Below are 21,329 nucleotides of genomic sequence, written 5' to 3'. Positions count from 1 at the left end.
TAATATTTTAGGTTCTAAATAAAATGGGCACTGGATAGAAATCATTCATGCAGGACTGAATAATTCAAATTTGCCAGCACTCATGAGCTCCTTCACTGTTTGCACAGGACTTTATTTTTGCACTGGTCTTGTGTATAATGAATTTAATTTTCCCATAGCACTCCCAGAAATGCCACTATCTGAGGCAGCAGGAAGTTGAATGCAAGCAAGACTACATGGCAAGAGTAGTCAAGCCTTGGAACAGGCTGCCCAGGCAGGTGGTGGGGGCACCGTCCCTGGCAGTGTTCAACAGCCATGGGGAGGAGGCACTTGGGGACATGGCTTAGCAGGCAGGGTGCTGAAGGGCCTACAGTTGGACTCGATCATCTTGAAGGTCCTTTCCAACCATAATAATTCTATGATTCTATGACATGCAAGTATAATGCATATTTTTGAAACATCATTAAGAACAGGAATAATACATAGATGAATAGTAATAAATACCTTTGAAGGATCAGTTGGAATATGAAGCAGCATTTCTACACAGCATAGCTCATTTGGGCAGTCCTCAAGACAACACGTTGAATATTCCACCAAATGCTTTTTAAGGAAGCTGTGCATTTCTGCTATGCGTAGAACAATCGCCGTGTCAAAAACAGAACTAAAGTGTCCGTCTCTTCTAGAAGACGATCGAGGCCCTGATTTAAGGGAAGTTTTGAACAGAGATTATCTTTATTTCATTATCATCTGCCATTTGGAAGTACTCTTTCCATAGCTACTTGATATTGGTGAATTAAAAAACATAGGATAAAACATGTAGTTTGATTCAATAGCAAATAAATGTATTTCCAACAATTACACTGATGGTCCAAGTATTATTATTAGAGTATGTTATTTGTTTCCTAACTTTTCATTGGAGACTAGATAATGAAAAAAAGCTTCATATTGACATTACAAAAGCAATGTAAAATCAGATGAGTAGATTCAAGGTTAACTGACTTAAATTTAGCTTTCTCGATGTAAGCACTGGTATGGTCACTAGATGTCAAGGTACCACAAACACATATTTAGTCAGTCCAGCCCAGAGAGGCTCTGAGAGCTGTTTAGCTTACCCTGATTTACACAGCTACACTGTCTGGATTCTGTCCACTGTAACTGCAGCGGAGGCACCTAAGAACATTTTGACACCTACTTGTAGATACCTTACTGTCCATATAGCTCTGTGGTGAAGCAGAATACTTCCTTTTCATTGGTAATTTTTGGGGAAAAGAAAAAGCCTTTCTGAAATGTTATTTTTTAAACTTCCCTCTGCTTGGAAAAGGCTACTCCTAAAGCCTAGAGCATTTTCCCAAATGTACAGACTGGTTCTAGTCTTGACTGTCAGGTCATCATCCGTACACCCAACCCCTGGCCTTCAAAGGCAGATGCACAGTATTAGAACTCTGAAATTAATGGACTCTTACTCTGTTTAACAGCACCAAACTCTACCGTCTTTAATGTGCAGTGAAACAAACCAACAAAACATCTGGGACTTTAGTCAAAATTCATTTAAATAATACTCAGCCTTTCCATCTACATGACAGTCAATTCCTCTCCTCACAAACAGGCTCCCAAACTGAGTAGATTCATTTCTGAGGTGACTTAACACTGAGGTGTCTGGAATTAAAAGTACACTTCACTTATGCATGAAGAAAGGCTACAGAAATAAAGATAGGAATTCTGTTTTGACACATGCTTCTTGCTGTGTCATTAAAGCTTATGAATAATTGTGGGAAAGATAATGATGTACTTGCAAACTAACAAAATCATTTTTACTTCTGTGAAGTTTCTTCCCATTAACACATCTTAGAGGAAGTCAGAATGAGATCATCTCAGATTTTGGGCTCAACTCTCTTAATTTTTGGCCCACAGGGACAGTAGCTGAAATGCATCAGTTTTGTAGTGGAAGGGGAAAAAAAGTCATACCAAATAGAGGGTTTGTGTTGTAAAGTCTTTTTAAATAAATGTGGTAACGAATCAAGTGAACCCATGTTATGGCCTCAGTGGCAAGACAGGCTGGTTCTTCACTTCTGGTCCTGCTTGTTTTGTTTTCAGCTGCTGTGGGACTTCTAAAGACAATGTTGTATCCATCTGCAAATACAACAGCAGTTCAAAAATGAGTACCAAATGAATGGTTATAATTCAAAAGATATTTCTACATTGTGTTGGAATTGACTATCTGTAAATAAAACCCATTTTTAACCCATTAATGTTTTTATTAAATGCCACAAAGCCCTCTTCTGTTCTGCCTAAGCCCCAGTTGCATGTTTAAAGGAAATACTTCTCAAATCTTGGTCAAGATTCTGCCTCGTCCATGGAAGCTAAGAGTGCGTAGAGAGTATGGTTTTGTGTTTGTTTTTGTTTTTCTCAGCAATACAGAAGCTTATTAAAGGAGCTTAGGAGTCCTTGCAGGTAGTTATTTTGGCAATATACCAGACCCCTCCTGAATTTAAATATAAAGCCCTTATACAGTGTTCCATAACGCCTATTTATTAAGTGGAAAAAATATTGGGAGTCACTAATCGTAGTTACAACAGGATGATATTTACTGTTGGTTTGATCCAGTGCGTTTTAAATATTACGCACAGTATGAATGAAATGTGTTCTTGATCACACACTAAAAAAGTCTTTTTGAGGTGTTACCTGAAAGTTATGCTTATTCCAAAAAATGTACAACAGCACAGTTACCACTATATCATAAATGAATTCACTAAAACTTCCACTGTCTTAGTGTATTCCTTCCTCGAAAGCCAACACAATTCCTCTGGTCTGTGGCTCACTCCAAACTGAACACAGTCATATTACAGTAATTCTTAATAGTAAACGTACAGAAAATAATTATGTGTGCTTCTATAAAACATGAATACCTCCATTATTGTCAATTATAAAAAGAGAATTTACTTAAAATGTTCATATTGTTTAGAAGTGAAACTTAAATGATGTGTTTCAGTTTCAGGAATGGCTTTACACAAAATATTTAGCATGCTGTGCTGATCATTTCCATTTCAATTCACCTTTATACATTTTGGTCTACGATTGCCTCTTCACTTCTATTCTTCTTTGTATTGCATAACAGAACTATCAGGAGAAACACCTGCAGCATTGGCTAAAAGAACAAAATGATCTGTAATTATAAGCAAATGGAGCTGGTGCAAGACAATCAGATGGGTGGAAGGTCTTAGCACGCAGCAGTTGTCTCCATAAGCCGATCAAAGCACTTAGGTCTGCCTGAACAGCACAGTCAGCAGACACTGCTCTGCTTTGCCCACAGCTGTCAGGCAGAGCAATTCAGTCTTGGGGCAACTGAAAATAAGCCGCTGAATCAAAAATCTATCACTAAATTACTGTTGTTTGGTTTAAAAATGGACATAAATATTTTGCATTAGTGTTTACACAACGTCTGAACACTATTATCCCACCATTCTTCATTTCACTGAATATATTTCAACAAAAACTTCCATTTCATCCACTCCATTAGCTGGAAAATAAATGCAGAAGTTGGAAATCATTAGGCAAAAGAAAGTTCTACCAAAAAGACAGTGGAAGTCTCTCTCTTTCTTCCTCTCTCTCTCCTTCTGAACGACAGCATGCAAACAATGCATTTCTCCTTACCCCATTTTCCACATGATATAGACTGATATTTAAAGACCCTTGGGACATGTTACATAACACACTCATGGTTTGTACAGCTATACAAGACAAGAGAATTTTACTTTTACTTTCCTAGTTTGACAAACTGTTTTTCACAAAGGAAAATCAGATATTTAATGTATTACTAGGTGACATGGCATATATAGTTTATTACATATTTAATGTTCTAATATTCTTAGGTATAAAGGAGTACCAGATAGGAAATCTCTGTATGAAGCAAGAAGATCCATGGAAGCAAATTCAGGGATTTTCTGCTGCGCTGTATCCCCCACATTGTGTTCTTTAACACTCTTTCTTCCAATTAATAGCTGAGAAGCAAGCACAGCTTCACTGACCTGAAAATAATATTTGTTTTATTCAGGATTATTTCACTCCAACACTCGTATTTTTTTTAAACCTGATACTAGCAAGCTAAAAATGAAAAATTAATTGTTCAACATACTACATTCTGTAATAAGAAAGGAAGAAAAATATTCTTTTTTTTTTCTGACATATGGTACACACCACAGTTAAATAAATCATTACTGCTGACAATTTAATTACTACACAAGTGGTTTCAAACCAAATATCCTCACCTGGATATTGCTGATGTCTACCCACATGCCAAACAAGTAGGCACACATATCAGGCAGTGTGCTGCTATATTTGCATTGAACCAAAATAGAAGCAGACAGAGTCAGATCTGTCCAAGAGGGATTAAATGCAGTAGTCAGTCAATGCGTATTTTAATGTCTTCAAATGAGACCCATGGCAGAAATCCCAGGGACCCTTAACTCATGTGTTTCGTGTATTACGATGACAAGATGTTTGTTCAAGTTGCATAAAGTGATATGAAAAACAAAAATATTATCTATTCAAAATACTGCACCAACCTGTGTGGCTGCTCTTATTGCAATCCAGGCCTTTGCTTTAGAGCCTTCTGATGATATCGGTGCTTTGTCAGGAGAAAACTGTTCTTCAGAAGATACCTAAAATTTTATAGCAGTTCATATGTAGTATTATAAATACTAAATTTACTATTATAAATGCTAAAAGGTATATTACTAAGAGTAAAATATATTTTGATGACAGCACAATTCTCAGAATTACATAATTATTTTTCAATAAATAAAAGGTATCAGCACAAATCTTGTAAATCCATGGATTCATTTATCCATTAATCCATGGATTAACTGGTAAAATATTAATAAAAAAAAACACAGCATACTGATTGGCTGCTACTTTAGAATTTTCTTAGTAACTCATAAGCAGTTTTTTCAATTAACTTTCCATTTTTTAAAGTCTCAAATACTTCTTTTTCTGTTATGTTACATGTTCCTTCATGCTTCTTGCTAAAACTGAAAAATAGAAATCTGGCAAAACAGAAATGCTACCATTTTCTTTGCAATGTTATATTTTCTTTGCAAAGTGCAAGTTATCATGTAATCACGAAGCAAAATACTGTTAATGTTCTAGCTTTTTTCCTACTTTATATAGGAAAATATTTTAAATATTACTGTAGATACTGTTCAAAGCACTAAACATGAGAAATCACATCACATAAAATAAAATCCTACTGCTGATCTCATGATCTTGCTGTATGACTTTTCTAGTAGGGCTTCCATTACCAGTATGATTTATAAGTCACAGTATATTATATAGCATGGCAAGGAACACAGTACTCTAATAGGAATAAGTTTCCTGCTTTGAAGACACCACTACCCAGAAGATAAAAACATACCCATGATTTGGAAGGCTCCATCTTATCTGTCTGTGACCCATACTCTTTATTTTTGGCAAAATGCAAATATAGCAGTGCTATTTCAAGGTATGATCTCCTTATTAACCTGTAAGAAACAGCACACAGATAATAAATCTTACTATCAGAATAAGCTTTAGGATGCTATAGTCTGACTCCTGTAAAAGACAAGCCACACAGTCTCACCAAATAGATCATTCATGTAGCCCACATCATCTACTTAAGCTGTATCATCTTTCAGAAAGCCACGTGATCCTGTTAAGTTTTAGTCAGTTTAAAATATCCTTATGGCACGCTTAACAACACAATGATTTAACACTATGCCAAGTATAATTTGCATTATGTGCAGCAAATATTCAGTAAACAAACGGCAAACATTCAGTAAACAAATTGTAGCTTTGCCAAGTAAACTGATCTTTCAGTACAGGATCTCTATGGATTCCTCTGCCTCTATTAAAACATTTAACCATTGTCAGCTTTCCTGAAACAAAGATGGTTGAATCTCCATGTAGATCTTCAGTTAAACCTCGATAAACTTCTTCTCTCTTCCAACAATCAGTAAGAATAAGTTTGGAGTAAGATCAGTTTGGAGTTCTGCACCAGAAGCTCTACATCTTCAGATGGACTGTTCTCATCAATTCCTGTTCTCTTCCTACGCTTCCTTCTCCTTTGGGTCATTTGTGCCAGGAGTCTTATAAACCAGGTCAAATTCTGTGTAACTGAGTAACTTGCACAACCCTGCTCTTTCTTGCAGTTTTTCCATCCATCTTCTTCCTGGCTGTGTATAATTCTCCAGTTCTCTCCCAGGAAATGGCTATCCTGGTCCTAGGAACAAACTCGTGTTCATGCAATCATTCTTCTGCAGTCATATAGTGCAGAGCTGCTGCTCAGATGTTGCAGTAAATTCCAGCTTAGATATGATTTCTGTGGAGCAGTACACTAAAGTACTAAAGTCAAAAATGCAGTACTATTCGAAGAGGACAAGCTATTTAAATAGCAAGATCACTTACCCAAACATTTTAACTAACTTGCTAGTCTTGTTAACAAATATATACATCAGACATCAAGAAACAACAATTAAGTAAACATAGGCATCTGAGAGCTTGTACAGTTGCTGTACAATGTTCATCAATGTTGCTGTACAGTCTTTTAGAAAGACTGTAGCAAATTAAATCTAGAAGGTAGCAAATACGCTTGGAAAAACAACCACAGTGTAGTTCTGTGCTGTCTTCCATCATCTTGACCCTTTGCAGCAGTTTATTACTCTGCTACTGCTCCTGTGGTCAGTTCTAGCTCTTTAGCTAAAGTAACAGAATACCCAAACTATCAAGGCAAACTGCTGCCTCTACACTGCCTGTAACGAGGCTAGGCACATTGTTCTCACTGAGAATGGCCAAGACACTACCAAAAAATGTTTGTTCACTCAGCCTTTGGGCCTGACAGTTACTGCTAAGGCCTGATGTATGCCTGCAGCAATGCCATTAAGCTAAAGTGAGAGCAACAGAGATGACAGATATGTTGTCCTTGTAGTTTTATAAGTAACTGCTAGATCGGACTGAAACACTTTGGAATTAAATAAATCCCTGTCTGCTGTCTGAAACGACCAATAGGGATGATACGGACCAAACTTCCAAGCTGGACTGTACAAGTATGTCCTGTCACCCAACCAGCAGCTGAAGCTGATCCACAGCAGCTGTACTGTTGGACTCTTGTGCTTCCCAGTGCAATACATGGGATGCCCACATCATGATGGAGGCGGAAGGATAAGCACTTTCACTGTCACTTAGGAAACAAGCTGCACAATATTATTATTAATATTAATTAAACAATATGTGCATAATATTAAATTATAAAGTTAATCAGTGAACTAGCTAGTTAAGTAACTACAGAATTAACAGTTTTGGCTAGTCTACAGCAAAGGGATGAACTTTATTTGCTTGTTTACTTATTCACTTTTACTTAATAAGCTTGTAAAAATAAAGTTTGTTTCACACAGGGTGCTATCTTGTAAATCTGAGAGATCACAATGAACCCTGACAAAACTATTAGGTGTCCTGTCCAACATATCAGAGTTGATTGGCAGAATTCATTGGCTGGTTTGGTTCAGTTCTTTGGGCCTCTCCTTTGCTGAGAAGTAATGCCAAAGTCATTCTGTCATCCTGACATCTGTTACAAAGACACTTCCTATCCTCCTTCTGCCTGTGTCCTTCTGCCTGTTGCTGTCTGCTAACCTTTTCAGTCTGGATTTCTATTATCTGGAAGGCCACAGCTCATCTTCTAAGATATGACTAAAATCTGAGTTTAATTGGTGTGTTCCTGATGTTGACAGAGGGTACAAGTTTGAAAATAAAACTGAAAGTTGTAACTTTGTCTACTGAATAATATATTTATATTTCCTGAACAATATATTTAAATATCAAAAATATATTTAAATCTTTTCAACATTTAATTTACAGAAGACAGCATACAGTAGTTCTTCTACTGTTGTAGAAGAAAAACACAAAAATTTCCAGAACCACAGAAGATGTTTCATTAGAGAAGTCTCACATCAAATCTCAGAGAAAAAGTCAAAAATCTATTTTCAAATGTGATTTAAATTAGATGACTGCTCTTACTCGTAGTTTTGATCATGGTGCTGGCTCATTTTTATAGCATCTGAGAGGTTCTCAACAGCTAACTGTGACTTGTTATGACCTGCTTCAGTTATCTGGCGCTCAACCTTACCTAAGAAAGAAATATAGAAAGTAGATTTATAAGATTTTCTTTTTCCCTGTAAGACCCAGACTGTTTTTCCCCCAGGAAAGATGAAATGCATAATACATTATCTGCTATTTTCTTGATATGCACAGTTTTTGTCCTTTTGTTTTTTCATTTTATTTTAAATGTAATGCATAAAACTTACCTAATAAGTTATTTCATACAGCAGCTAGAACGACCACAATTTCAAATCATAATGACTTCTAACAACAATAAAATCCAAACAAAAGCAAACACTGTGCAATTCATTAGCTGTGTTAGAAAATCATTTAGAAATACTTTAGGAGCATCTCATCTTCTTTAGTTCCAATAGATGCAAAGAAGCTAATTAGCCCTCTCCAGTGCTCTAAACTTCTTTGAATGTGCCCTTTGATCCCTCGTAACATAGAGGTGGGAGAAATTCTAGTGTAGTTTTGAAATAATTTATCGAATAATGTACCCGTATGCATATTCCACCATATATAAACATTAAAGATACAGGCAGTTATACGGTATGGCCAATATCAAGCTTAATCTATTTTTTTCTGTAAAACATTTCCATTTAAGATAGACCATAGACATAAGACAGTCTGTAAAAGGCAATCATAATGCATGAGTAGGATTTTATTTACCTATCTGAAAAAGAAGTTCAGCTTCCATATCCATTTTTTTTGTTGCAGATGCCCTGCAAAGCTCCAATGCGGTTTCTAAATGTTTGAGAGCACGTAGCCATTGCAGTGGATCTCCTCTTTCAGATGTACAAGCTATTTTTTCAGCTAATGTGCATCCTAAAAAAAAATGTAGTTCTTAGTGACTCATTTAATAGAAAATCAAGTTATGCAAAAAGAAATCAGTTCCTTACAACAATTTCTGTTATATATTTGCTGTCCAATTCTCAAATAACTGATTATAGCATACAAGTATGGAACTATAAAGCTGTTTCATTAATGTATGTATGGTATCAATAAGGCTTACCTAAGCCATCCTAATACAGGTCACCCTACACAAACTAAACCTTTCACAAACTGCCTGGAAGGACTGCTGGTAAGCTTTATTTGACCTGGCACTTACAGACAAAACCTGTAAAAAAATTTCCTCTCTGCATTTTCCAAATTCCAATATTCCTTTTGAATTAACCATATCTAAAGTCTTCACTGATAATTCCATAGCTTTTAGACTGTACTCCACAATATTCATCAATTCTCACATGGTCTTCCTAAATATGTGCATTCAGCAGGAGGAACTGTCCCAACAAGGACATCCCTGGGGGTGCTTCTGCACGTGCCTGCACTGCTAGCACTAAAGCACAAGAGCAGAGGTGCTCCAGAGCAGAGGAGCTGCTGCTGGGTACTTAGCAGTCACACAATATGCTTTTCAGAGCACTTAACTGTGGACTAGCTCTAGTCTAGTCTTAAGCACTAAACACACAGTAATGTTTAGAGTACTTTTGATATGTACGAACTAGCAAAGATTTTGTGTACAGGCAGGAGCACACCTGCCATGAAAGGAATCTCAGTTCCTGAGGCTTCTCCTGAGTTGAACCAAAGTGCAGCAAGTGGAGATGGTCAGGAGGTTTGCTTCATAAAGCAAAGTTCCCTGTCTGAACCAAAACATTAGCACTGTCTTACAAAGTATGAAATAGGAATAATTTTGATGGTTCACTCTAATTTAAAACTGAATACTATCTTTTCATTTAAAATATTTGTACAGTCATCTTTGTAGATATAGTTGAAGAGATTTAAACAAAATAAACTATGACTGTTGGCACCATGTCATCAGCAAAACATTGCAAGGTTGTGTTGAAGCAATACAGTGGGTTTAGATTAATAAATGATCTCCGATATTTCATACAGGCAGCTAAAGCAATCTGCATTTTCTTCCTGAGCTTCAAGGGGAAAGGAGGCACTAGTTTTTAGCCTTAACCCAATTCCTAATGAAACATCATTCTATCTCATCTCACCCTAAAGTATATAGCAATATTTTAATCTAGCAAACATACTGAAACATACACCAAAATAAGTTCAGTGGAAGGGTAGGGAAACAACTGTAATATTTTATTTTACTATTAGCTATGCCAGTTCTTGATCTTCAAAATGTGTTGTTTTTCCTAACTACAATGATCCAATAAATCTGATAATATTTTTAGGTTCAGACCAATCGTCATGATTATCTTCTGTTACTACCCTGCATATAATCAAGTTTACATATAAAGAAAAGTCTTACATTTTTAATTACATTGCATAGATGTTATTTACAAGGTAACAACACTGAGTCACTATTATTTTGTTGTGAAAAGAAATTATTAGAGAATTATCACTATCACCTCATATGGTTTATATCATTATTTAGTTCCCATATAACTGTTCCTAAAGAAGGGGAACGTAGAATAAATGTGATATTAGCAAATGGAAAAGTACTGCTAATGTTCACTTGTAAAAAATGAAGCACATATTAATTTCACCAAATTATAACATTTATATACAAACTCATACTTTATACCTTTGAGGATTATAATTGCTGTAAGAATTATACCTTGCTTATATGGATACACATTAAATGGAGCCAGACATCTACTGCTGGCTTTAAAAATATTTTTTGTATAATGAAAACAATTGGTTTGCTACACTTTCTCCTGAGATATCTATTTGCTGATACATAAAAATTGAAATGAAGGAAAATGCGAACAATAACATATTGTATTTTTCTTACCAATTCTCATTTTGACTTGGGCTAGCAAGTTGATATGTGGCAAGTAGATATTTTTTGGAGGTAAGACAGGACACATAAGTGTAGCGTCTTCTTTGTGCTGTTCGATTGGTTCTCCACATAGAAATATCTATGAAAAAAGAAGTATATTTTGTAAAATTAATTTATATAAAGCAAATGAAATAGCCTTTTTAAAAGGTAACTTAAGACACTTGCGAAATCCTGGTATTCTGGGTCTCATCAAAAGTACTGGCAAAGACCTTGATACTGCTGAAGTCCTTCACTTAAGATTGTGATTGTCGTCTTTGCAGAAGAAGTAAGATTTTGAGTTTGGTAACAAATGAACAAGAAACAACTTCAATGAACTCTTTATGAGATTTATGAGTGTTAGGATTTATCTTTTAAAAGCAGACTCCCTCAAACCAGGCAGTCATTAAGAACAGAATTCCTGAGTAACCTGAGTAACTGCAAGAAAAAAATGCCACTTCTAAAATCAAATCTAACAAAGGCCAGAAAAAGACAAAGAAGCAAACAAACAAAAAAACACTGCAAATGGGGACCTGCCAAACTTTTCACTTCTGGGACATACTCTAAGTCTCTTGAAGGTTGGCAAGTTTCATAAGTGGACAGCTAAAAGTCTAAAGTTATTTATATAATTCTTCATCATTTTGGGGAACGATTATTAGAATAGATTATACTACTGTATTAGGAAATATGATAAAGGAATTTGTCTGGAGATTTACTTTAGAAAGTATAGCAAAAAAAAAAAAAAAAAAGGACAGAGATTGCAGAAGGGCATATCTATTTTTTGAACCACTAAGTAAATAAATAGCATATTACTATATAGTCCTCTTACAGATTTCACCAACATATACTCACTGCTTTAACAGTAAGTTCATGTGCCAAAGTTAGTAAGTTTAATGGTTCCATTGTGGAGCAGTGACGTTCTGTGTCCTCTTCTGTTTGCTGTGCCAGTATGTCTGCCAGAAGGAGCATAGTTTTCACAAGGGTCAAAGAGGCTGGAGGGGAAATGCATGTCTCTTCTTGGAGCAAACTTACAATATTCTGTTTGAATAGAGGTAACATAAGCAGAAGTAGTTACTGCTTTTGCTGTCTCTCTATAAGGACAACCCACACAATGTGAAAACAATTATCTATTTTAGAGGCAACATTTCAAGCTTATTTAATCTTGCCAGCAGCTTTTCTTACTCTACAAAGATATGTATCAAAGAAAAGAAAAAAAACAGTTTCTCCATTGTGTTCAAACCTGCAGAAGTTGTTTAATTTCTGCGATGGGATGTCTTTCTTGCAGGTCAAGAATAGCAGCTTGCACCATCATATCAGCCTGAGTCTCAATATCATCAAAGGTTTCTGTTTCTAGTAACACTTCTCTTATCAGAGTTTTGTGTTCCACCATATCATTTTCTAAAAGTACATGAACAGTGAAAGCACAACAGAAATGATTTTACAGTCTCTTCCCCTTTCATTTTTTGAAAGTCATTTCCATACTAAAAAATTACTCAGAATCAGGCATTACAGATTCCATTTTTATTAATATAATTCATCACATTTGTTCTCAGAACAAAGAAAAAAAGATGTGCTTTTAAATTGTTAATACTATAAATTCATCCAGATGTGTCCTTCATGTTCAAGCCATCAGCATACATAATCAGAACGTTGCAAATCAGATGTCCTTCTCACCCATACTTCTACATATTCAAACATCTGATTTTACATATCACTCCAAACAGTAATAGCCATCACAGGAATTGTTCAGTAGAAATTAACACCAGAGTTTGGCTACGGACCTAGACATTAGAATTTTGATACTTGAGTCAGTTTCAGAGATATAAAAGCTGAAAAGATGAAAAAGCAAAAGTATCCAACATTTTAAAAAATAGAATAAGTAGCAGCAATAAACTTTTAGAAAAGGACCATACCTATTTAGCTTAAATATAACATAACATTTGAATTTTTTGTTGCACAAATGATTTATCAAAAGGTAATAATCATTAAATGAACATTAGCATAATGTTTTTGTTTATATGCTATGGGGAGAGATTATACTCAGAAAAGAAAACATATTCCTGGATGCCTTGTATGAATTGAATTCAAATAATTGCGCAGTGATAATAAATCACAGGAATATTTTAATATTTTAATTTGTGGAAAAACAAAAAAGAGTTTGAATAGGCTCACGTGCCTATTATACTCTAAAAGTCTAAGACAAAAACCAGATACCTTCCATATCACCAGCTCCATGTATATGTGTTACTAGTGCAGAGGCTAACATTGCACGGCACCTCAGCCACAGGCGGGTGTTCAGGTGATCTTGTGCTATCACACTGTGAGGCAGCCGAACATCTTCAGTGCAAGAATCCTAATAATTTCCAAAAGCAAGAGAAGTATCATGGCCTGAATAAACTACATTACTACAAATGAGGCTTTGCTTAATTCAGTACAGGTATCAAACTTCCATCAATCAAAATATCACAAATATATGACAAGTAATAATACAGTTACAAGCAAAAACCTACTTGAAGGTTAGACGCATTATTTTTTGAATAAGAAGTGTCTATTTATTATTTAACTTAAAATCTACAGAAAATTGAAATGTTACAAATCAGAGCTAAACTACTTTTTATGGGAGAATCTATAAATTTATCTATATAGAATATTTATCAGTGAAAAGCACACGATTAACTGAAGCACTACACAATGAACGGCTCGTAGAGAATAATTCTAACAGTTTGGATTCAGGAAATCCTGTGTGTTAACTGCTTCTTAAGACTAATCCCATTAGAAAAGTTTGCCTTTATTCCTCTCAAGCAAGAACATAACACACAAGTGTGAGGCACAGAAGAGACTATTCTGTTAGTGAACAGTGAGATGACAAGTTCCAGGGCCCCCTCACCGGTCATTAAAAGTCCAAGTGAATGTGACATAGTAGTGGATGTGATTGGGAGCGCCCTCAGCGCAGCTCCCTGTGCCACCTTCACATGTTTTAAACTGCCTTTCTGTTACTGATGCTCTGGGGCCTAAAGGTTTGTGCCAGCACACAACAAAACCTTGCTGCACAACCTGTGTTTTACTTGTATGAGAGATCTTCACAAATGACTTGCATGGATAGAGCTGAGAAAAAAAAATGTTCATAACTCAGACATGGGCTGCATGGAAGGAAGCTGGACAGAGGGTTGGACATGATGATCTTGAAGGTCTTTTCCAGCCACAGTAATTCTAAGTGTTAGGTCCTAGACCACATAGAATGATTACACTGCTGTAAGGAAAAACCGTAATGCTATAAAATCTGCCCTCACCTCGAAATTGCTTTGTGCATATGAGTGAGTTTCACTTACTGTGCCCTTCACAGTGGGTGAATGTGTGGTGTGCTTTGTATATTGGCTTTCCAAAACATGCATTATTACACATGTAATTTGTTAATGTAATGTTAACATGCATTACATGTTAACACATAGGCAGCAGAATTCAGCAAAAATTTTGCTAAATCACAGCAATGATATGAACTGGTCTGGCTGGCAGTTTGAAAGATGTAGGTCTTCATATTAAAGAAAAAAAAAAGCTAAAATATCGTAAGTTTTCAGTTGATAGCTTTGCTTATCCCCTATTTTTCTTTTAGAAACATTCTTAGAAACAAAGGAAATTTCTCAGTGCTGGCATTTGAAGTATGCAAATCAAAACTCTATATCTGCTACATTCTAATGTTTGACAAATCACTCAATATTTAGTCCAAGACTTCATACGCTAAAGAAAAAAAATAATGTATAAACATACCAAATACTCCTTTCCATGTATTTTTTCTTGAAAATGGGTCGTTTTCGTCCTAAAAAAGCTTGCATCTTGGAGAAATCGAATTGCAGAGAAAGCCAAAGCAACACTGTGATACAGAACAAAATTTAAAAAGATAAATTATATTTGGTATTTTATGATTTCATCATAATAGATCTTCTGAATACATCAGAAATGTACACCAGCAGCTATTCATTAGTTTTTGCTTCTACAGAACAAAAAGAAACTTCACATCAAGCATATTCTGAATTTGCAGGCACTGCATGTGAAAGTGAGAACACAGCAGCACAAGACAACGTCTTGCCAACAGCAGCCATAGTCAGATATGATGATAATGCCAAAGTCAGGACACAGCAGCCTCAGCAGGGAGGGAGCCCTCACCTTCAAGAATGTGTCTTTCTTCAGGGTGGGCTTTACAAATCAGAAGATGCAAGAATACTAAAAAGGATAATATGCACTTGGAGAGTTCGGTACCTCATTCAGAACCAAAGAAGTTCTTCCTTGCAGCCTTTTCAGGTTATATGGTAAGTTTTTTATTAAATCCCTGTGACTTAACTCTCACAGGATCTTAGTAAGCACCAGCATCTCAAAACTGGGCTAGCTGCCCTCCTTATATAACCTGGAAATGATGAGATATTGGGTTTGGCCTCTTTTTCTCCCACCATTATAAATTCTTTCTATCTCCAAACAGCATCTGAATTGATACACACATTATTAGGGTCAGTGCAATACTAAACTCTATACCATATTTTCAGAAATTGTGAGTTCAGATACCCTGTTCAATTTTCATTATACATATGCAATGTATAGCTCTGATCCAGGACCTTGTGGAAAAAAATATATATATATTTTCGGGATATGAAGACATTTGTGAAACCAACTGGGAAAATGTTTTATAACAGGATTTGTTGCCTACAGAACACGGTGCTCTGAGTGTTCTGAGAAGAAGTACAGAGCTAATGTCTCCTGGGTATCAGTTTTCAATTTCTGAGCTTTTCCCTCATGTAAATGTCTACTTTCTGCTTCTTCTCTAAAATACTGTGTTTCTTGCAATACTGCTTATTCTCTGCCCACTGAGGCATATCTTCCTAATGATGCAAAAATACCTGAAATCACCCCTAGCTATTTTTTTTTTAATTTATAACTCAAAGACTAATCTATGCTGAAGTCTCACTTTACAAAGGTCTGCCTGCTTTGAAGTAAAAGAATAACGTAATTTATGGACAACTTGAGTTCCTTTTGCACTGCCAGGGTGACATAAAAAGTCTTTACAGTAGGAGTGGTTCAGGCTCTTTGTGAATTTACTGCTTTTGAGAAGTGCTAGATTAGTTGTCCTACAGGAAAAGTTCTTGATCTACATACAGAAATGACAGAACAAGAGCTGCATTATTCTGAAATTACTCACATTATTCTGCCAACTTATCTTTACATATGGGATGGATAACCTCTACAAGTAAGTGGGGAGTTAAAGTCTTTCTGCCATTTCCGATTCTGTCCTGTTTGTTGTCCTTGTGATGCAGAATTAGATGGATTATATCAATTCAGCACAAATAAACCCCAAAGTAACAAGGAGTACCAAAACAATATCCTGCCTTTCAGCTCTTGGAATTTAAGCCTTATGAGTCACCTTCATCATCCCTTTATCTCAGTTTTACTCAACAAAAGAATATCAAAATAAATCTGTGTTGAATTTGGTGCTAATCTTCTCTCTAACAATCTAGAGGACTAAACAAATTTTGCTCATAAAAGCAAAACACACAGAAGGTATATTACAATGAAATGTCTATCTGCCTTCTTTTTATAAAGGAGCATTTTTCTTCTGAAATGAGGCATGGGAGTAAAAATTGCAGCAAAACATGACATTTTTCAAAATCTTATTTGAGCTGCTAAGGCTAATATTTCTCAGGTGAGTGCAGAAGGTGCAGCACCAAAGCCCAAATACTGACTTTGGAGAAATGTTAACCCAGCTTCGTGAACACCACTGCCTCCAGTTATCTTCTGTTGTCAGCACTGAGCAGTACTGAAATGAGGCCACTTTTACGGACATACTTACATATAAATTTCAGCAGTAAAATGTACACCACAAGCTCAAATGTGTAAATATATATATATAGTTTTAAGCACTAACAAAATAAGCAGACAAGCATATATTTGGATAATTAGGTATCTCATATATTTAGGATGGACAGCATGTCAGTGGTCTCACTGAGATCAATGGAATTATTACTGTAAGTAAAATTATTCTTCAGCTTTTTTTTACTTTTTTTCTGCAGAGGCCGTACTGTAGAAGTATCCCTTGATGAAATTTTTGTGGCTTTTTTTTTCTTGCTGTCAACAAGAATGATGCGTCTATATATTTCCCTTGAAAAAATACACATCCTTTTATCAGCTGAATCAGAAAGTGACAAGAAGATCAAAATTGGAAAGCACAGCTGACTATAACAATTTCACCACTAAGTCATTTTGCCAAAGGAAAAAAAGATGAATTTCTGTAATATCATGCAAAGTTTGATTTCAAGGCTGGCAGGCAGGATACATTCAGCTGTCTGAAGGAATGTTTCATTTGTTTCTGAGGCAAATATATCAGCAGTTTTCAGAGATGGCAATGCAATAAAATTGCAAAATAGGGGGGAAAAGAAAAACAAACTTGTGTTTTTGTTTCGTTTTGTTTTTCCTGCTACCTGAACACTTGCAATATATAAGGCCCATTACGGATGCATCAAAATTTGTGGGACCCCAAAAACAATCCATAAAATTCCTGACATCCATAGGAACCCTTAATACTGGATAAAAGTTTCTTCAGTCTGAGCCAAGGTATAAGCAAAGTGAGAAAACACACTCTTGAATATAAATGCAAGGCAACAGCACTGAAAACTGAACTGCTAGGAAATGGCTACCTTTTAAAATAATATAAAGAAAACACAGAAGAAAGACTTTTTCATTGATTTTGGTTCACATAATCTATACATTTATTCCTGTCATATAGCAGCTAAAATGGAACCATGAAACTTCAATACTATCTGATTTGGAACCTTGTTTATTCCCTTGGGTTAGCTGGGAGGAGGAGGAGAAGTAGGCCAGTTTGCCTGAGACACAGAAGAAAACATTTAGCTTGGGTTAATTGGGTAAAAAGTTAACAACTCTTTTTACCCTCGAAAACTTTTCAATTTTAAGAAAAAATGGATTAAAAAGAGCTGAACAGTAATGAAGAAAATTTATTGTTAAAGCTATTATCCTTCTTCTACAAGTTAATATTACAGGTATACGAAGGAAAACAGTTCTCCTACGTAAAAGACCAAATTGATATTCTGCAAAAAATATCTGCAAAGAGTTTATGTTTGTGCATTCCCCATGCACTCAAGGAACAGCAAAATTATGATTCCATGAAGTTCTTTCATAGGAAGTCAGAACCTTAGAAATATCAGATTTTGGAAATGATAATTCAGAGGAAACATCTGGAAGATCATGTGAATACAGTGGCATTCCACATCCTGTTATAAACAGTCTTCTATATCCAAAACTGTACAATGTACATTTGCTCACAATATTATTTACCTGAAAGCCGCTTGATGCCTTTGCTGACAAATAGCTGCAAGTTGAAGCGTGGCCTCAATAACAACCTCTAATTCCTCAGCAGAACAACAGGAAATCTTCCCATCGTGTTTGTCCTGAATGCTCTGCACAAGACACTTAAGACTGTCTTCAGCTTCTGTCAGTAAGATCCCCTACAGAAGAATAGAGCATCATATGATTTCAAGAATAATGCAAGAAAAGGAAAATTTGTATAAAATTTCTAAAAATGTATTTTAGTCTGTTATGTCCCACGACTCCCACAACTTGAAATAAATCAGCTTGAATAAAGTACACCTTTTGCATGAGTAGTTGGGGGAGTTAGAGCAGGGGAGTTAATTTTGATTTTTGCAGGTTTATAAATTAAACATATTCAATCTAGCAACATCTTTACTATGCCTTTATTATTGCAATTTATCCTTTACTATTTTAATTTATGCTTTACTACATTATGCCTTGCAAAAAGAGTATTTTGTGGCTTAGAAACATTATGTTAGCAACATAATTTTTCATTCCCTTCTCTCTTATAGCCATACCTGATAACACTGCACTATACTTTTTATACTACTGATTTAAATAATAAAATTTAAAATACATTATTAAAGATGTTGCAAGAAGTGCTATATTCTTTTTTAACTATATTTTGACATAATCCTTGAGTACAGAGGGCATCCATGTTCAGATGCTCATTCCAAGTTCAAGCATAATATACAGTTTCGCTGACAAAAAAAAAAAACCAGCAAGAATGTGAGAAAGCCAAAACCATATCCAAGAGAAAGATCATTTTTGAAATAAAGGCCCAATCATGGAACATTTAGAATTTCAAAATAATTCAAAGATTTGTATCATCTAATCTCTTATTTCGTCTGTTTCCTCAATTAATTAAAAAATAGAATAGTAAAGAAAAATCAGAAGCATTAGAAATACATTATCCTCCTTAAGAAGGACTAATTGAAATTAATTTAAATGTTCTATTTAAGTTATTTTCACAATGCTATTTTCAAGTTATTTCCAAGATACACCAGAACCTTCTAGCCTTTAGGAATTGCCACATAAATTCATTTCTCCTTTTCCAAATGGATTTTATACATTAATATATCTATAAAAATGGCCAGAATAGATGTTTACAGTGTAGAAGTACTCAAGAAGAAAGAATATGCCCTCAGTTTTCAACTTATGATGTGAAATGCTTAAGCAGGAAGTTAAAAAAATAACCCAAAACTTATAAGAAACCAAACAAGCTGTGATATACTCTTTTTTTCCCCAAAATAAAATGCTTAGAAAGAATTCATAGAATTTCATAGAATCCTTAAGGTTGGAAAGGACCTCTAGAGACTGTCTAGTCCAACCCCCCTGCAAACGCAGCGTCAGATCTCCACAGAAGGAGACTCCTCAACCTCTCTTGGCAGCCTGTTCCAGTGCTCTGTCACCCTCACTGTTAAGAAATTTTTCCTTAAGTTCCTGTGGAACTTGAGGATGACAAATTTGAAAGTACTGTCCAACAAGCATATGTAATGGATCTTTTTTTCTTCACTTCTTGCTCTGTTCTTTATCTTTTCCACTAAGTTCGCTACATTCAAGAAGGTGGCATTTACTGTAAAAACATATTCAGAACTTTTCTGTAGTAATATTAATAATACCTCTTTTACTAAACATATTCCTGACAATGCATTTTTTCAGATCACAGAACAAATGAATGATTAGCCCATAAAACATTTTGGATATGGTATAGAATTCATTTCTACTCAACCATAGAAATATTGGCCTATCAAAGAGTCTAAATTGTTCTACCAGGACCATCTCTGAAGGCAGATGATTTAATTCTTCAAATATGATTCAATTTTGCCCTTGTTGCTGAAAGAGTCATTCTGTCCTCTGTTTGTGACAATATAGCACTCAGATATTTACATAGCACAAACGAGAGTGTAACCACTAGGAGTATTTGAAAGACTTCAGCTATGGCTAGTTCAATTAGAATCAGATTGGAACATTCTAGGGAGCATGCCCTCCTCCCACCATAATTTCTATTACATTGAAAACATTTGCCATATTATCAAAAGAGTAAACAATTTTTAAAATCTTTTTTTCCCTAAACAACAAGATTACCTTAAGCATGGCCATGTTTAATTCACCTTTACAGTCAACCAGCTGCACCATTGTGCCTCTTGGTTCTCGTTTTCTAGAATTCTTGACAGTATTGACTGTAAAATACATTTCAAGTGAAATTTCAGATAACAGAAGCATTTCAGATAGCAGAAGCAGATAGCAAAACATTTTCAGTAATTTAAAAACACGTATTTTTTCTCTCTTTTTCTTTGGGACTTTTAATATTAAAATAAGCAAACAAGGACAGCAGCTCCGATATGAGATATAAGACAAAAAAAAACACAGAGTATTTATTTTTTCAATAATGACGTATTTTTTCAGCAACATTTAATATAAATATCGTTTAATATATAACAAATTAGTGAATATATAGTTGTTAAAATTGATATATAGTTTTCAAAAGTGAGAGCCTTTCACATCAAACAAGTTGCAGAATAAATTATAAATTTATAAGTTTATACATACCCTTATTTAAATTCATAAGCACCCTTACAAATTACCTTTGGTACTTGACATCATAATTCTTCTTGGCCTCCTCAAGCTTCTGTTATCAGTAGAATAGGTGTATTTTTCCACTTTCTCAGGTATATCATTTATTGTAGCAGAAAGAGAAATAATGAAATGCATTTTGGCTAAGGTTAATTTATTCATAATTTGTTGGTTGCACAGTGGAACTATTGCTAAAGACAGACTCCAGTTAAATATGTCTTCCAATACCTACAACAAAGTTGAAATTAGTTTGAAATGATATATTTTATTTTACTGTTGCTCAAAGCATATTTTACTTCTATTAATAATAATGTTTAGCAACATACAATGAACATTTGTTTACCTATTAGCAATATGCCGTTAGTCATTATGGAGCAGTTTCTGTTTTTCCCCCCCAAATCACCGCCTAGCAGCACTTGCTAGATCCTCAGTGATCACTTTTCCAATAGAAGATATATCTACAATATTATAGCTATTCCTCTGTATGAGTTTAAGTCTTTTGCTTTTT

General features: G+C 35.1%; 1 protein-coding gene across 1 annotated transcript in view; it reads right to left on the bottom strand.

The window, feature by feature from the left end:
• CFAP54 (cilia and flagella associated protein 54) overlaps window positions 1–21,329 on the bottom strand; it is a 97,966-nt gene that overhangs the window by 8,941 nt on the left and 67,696 nt on the right. The window contains exons 50-64 of the mRNA XM_026053478.1: window positions 20,833–21,049; window positions 20,333–20,427; window positions 18,212–18,381; window positions 14,642–14,744; window positions 13,091–13,229; window positions 12,117–12,274; window positions 11,729–11,914; window positions 10,853–10,979; window positions 8,776–8,931; window positions 8,023–8,131; window positions 5,390–5,495; window positions 4,542–4,637; window positions 3,863–4,004; window positions 1,945–2,115; window positions 484–677 (exon numbers count right to left, since the gene is read on the bottom strand). Of these exons, the coding sequence (XP_025909263.1) occupies window positions 484–677; window positions 1,945–2,115; window positions 3,863–4,004; window positions 4,542–4,637; window positions 5,390–5,495; window positions 8,023–8,131; window positions 8,776–8,931; window positions 10,853–10,979; window positions 11,729–11,914; window positions 12,117–12,274; window positions 13,091–13,229; window positions 14,642–14,744; window positions 18,212–18,381; window positions 20,333–20,427; window positions 20,833–21,049 (2,169 nt within the window). The remainder of the gene's footprint in view (window positions 1–483; window positions 678–1,944; window positions 2,116–3,862; window positions 4,005–4,541; window positions 4,638–5,389; window positions 5,496–8,022; window positions 8,132–8,775; window positions 8,932–10,852; window positions 10,980–11,728; window positions 11,915–12,116; window positions 12,275–13,090; window positions 13,230–14,641; window positions 14,745–18,211; window positions 18,382–20,332; window positions 20,428–20,832; window positions 21,050–21,329) is intronic.

The sequence above is a fragment of the Nothoprocta perdicaria genome, unplaced genomic scaffold (assembly GCF_003342845.1).
Source record: "Nothoprocta perdicaria isolate Ctin4 unplaced genomic scaffold, notPer1 scaffold_116, whole genome shotgun sequence".
Classification (NCBI taxonomy): domain Eukaryota; kingdom Metazoa; phylum Chordata; class Aves; order Tinamiformes; family Tinamidae; genus Nothoprocta; species Nothoprocta perdicaria.
The sequence above is the reverse complement of the archived record's forward strand: the minus strand, read 5'-3'. Positions and strand labels throughout refer to the sequence as shown.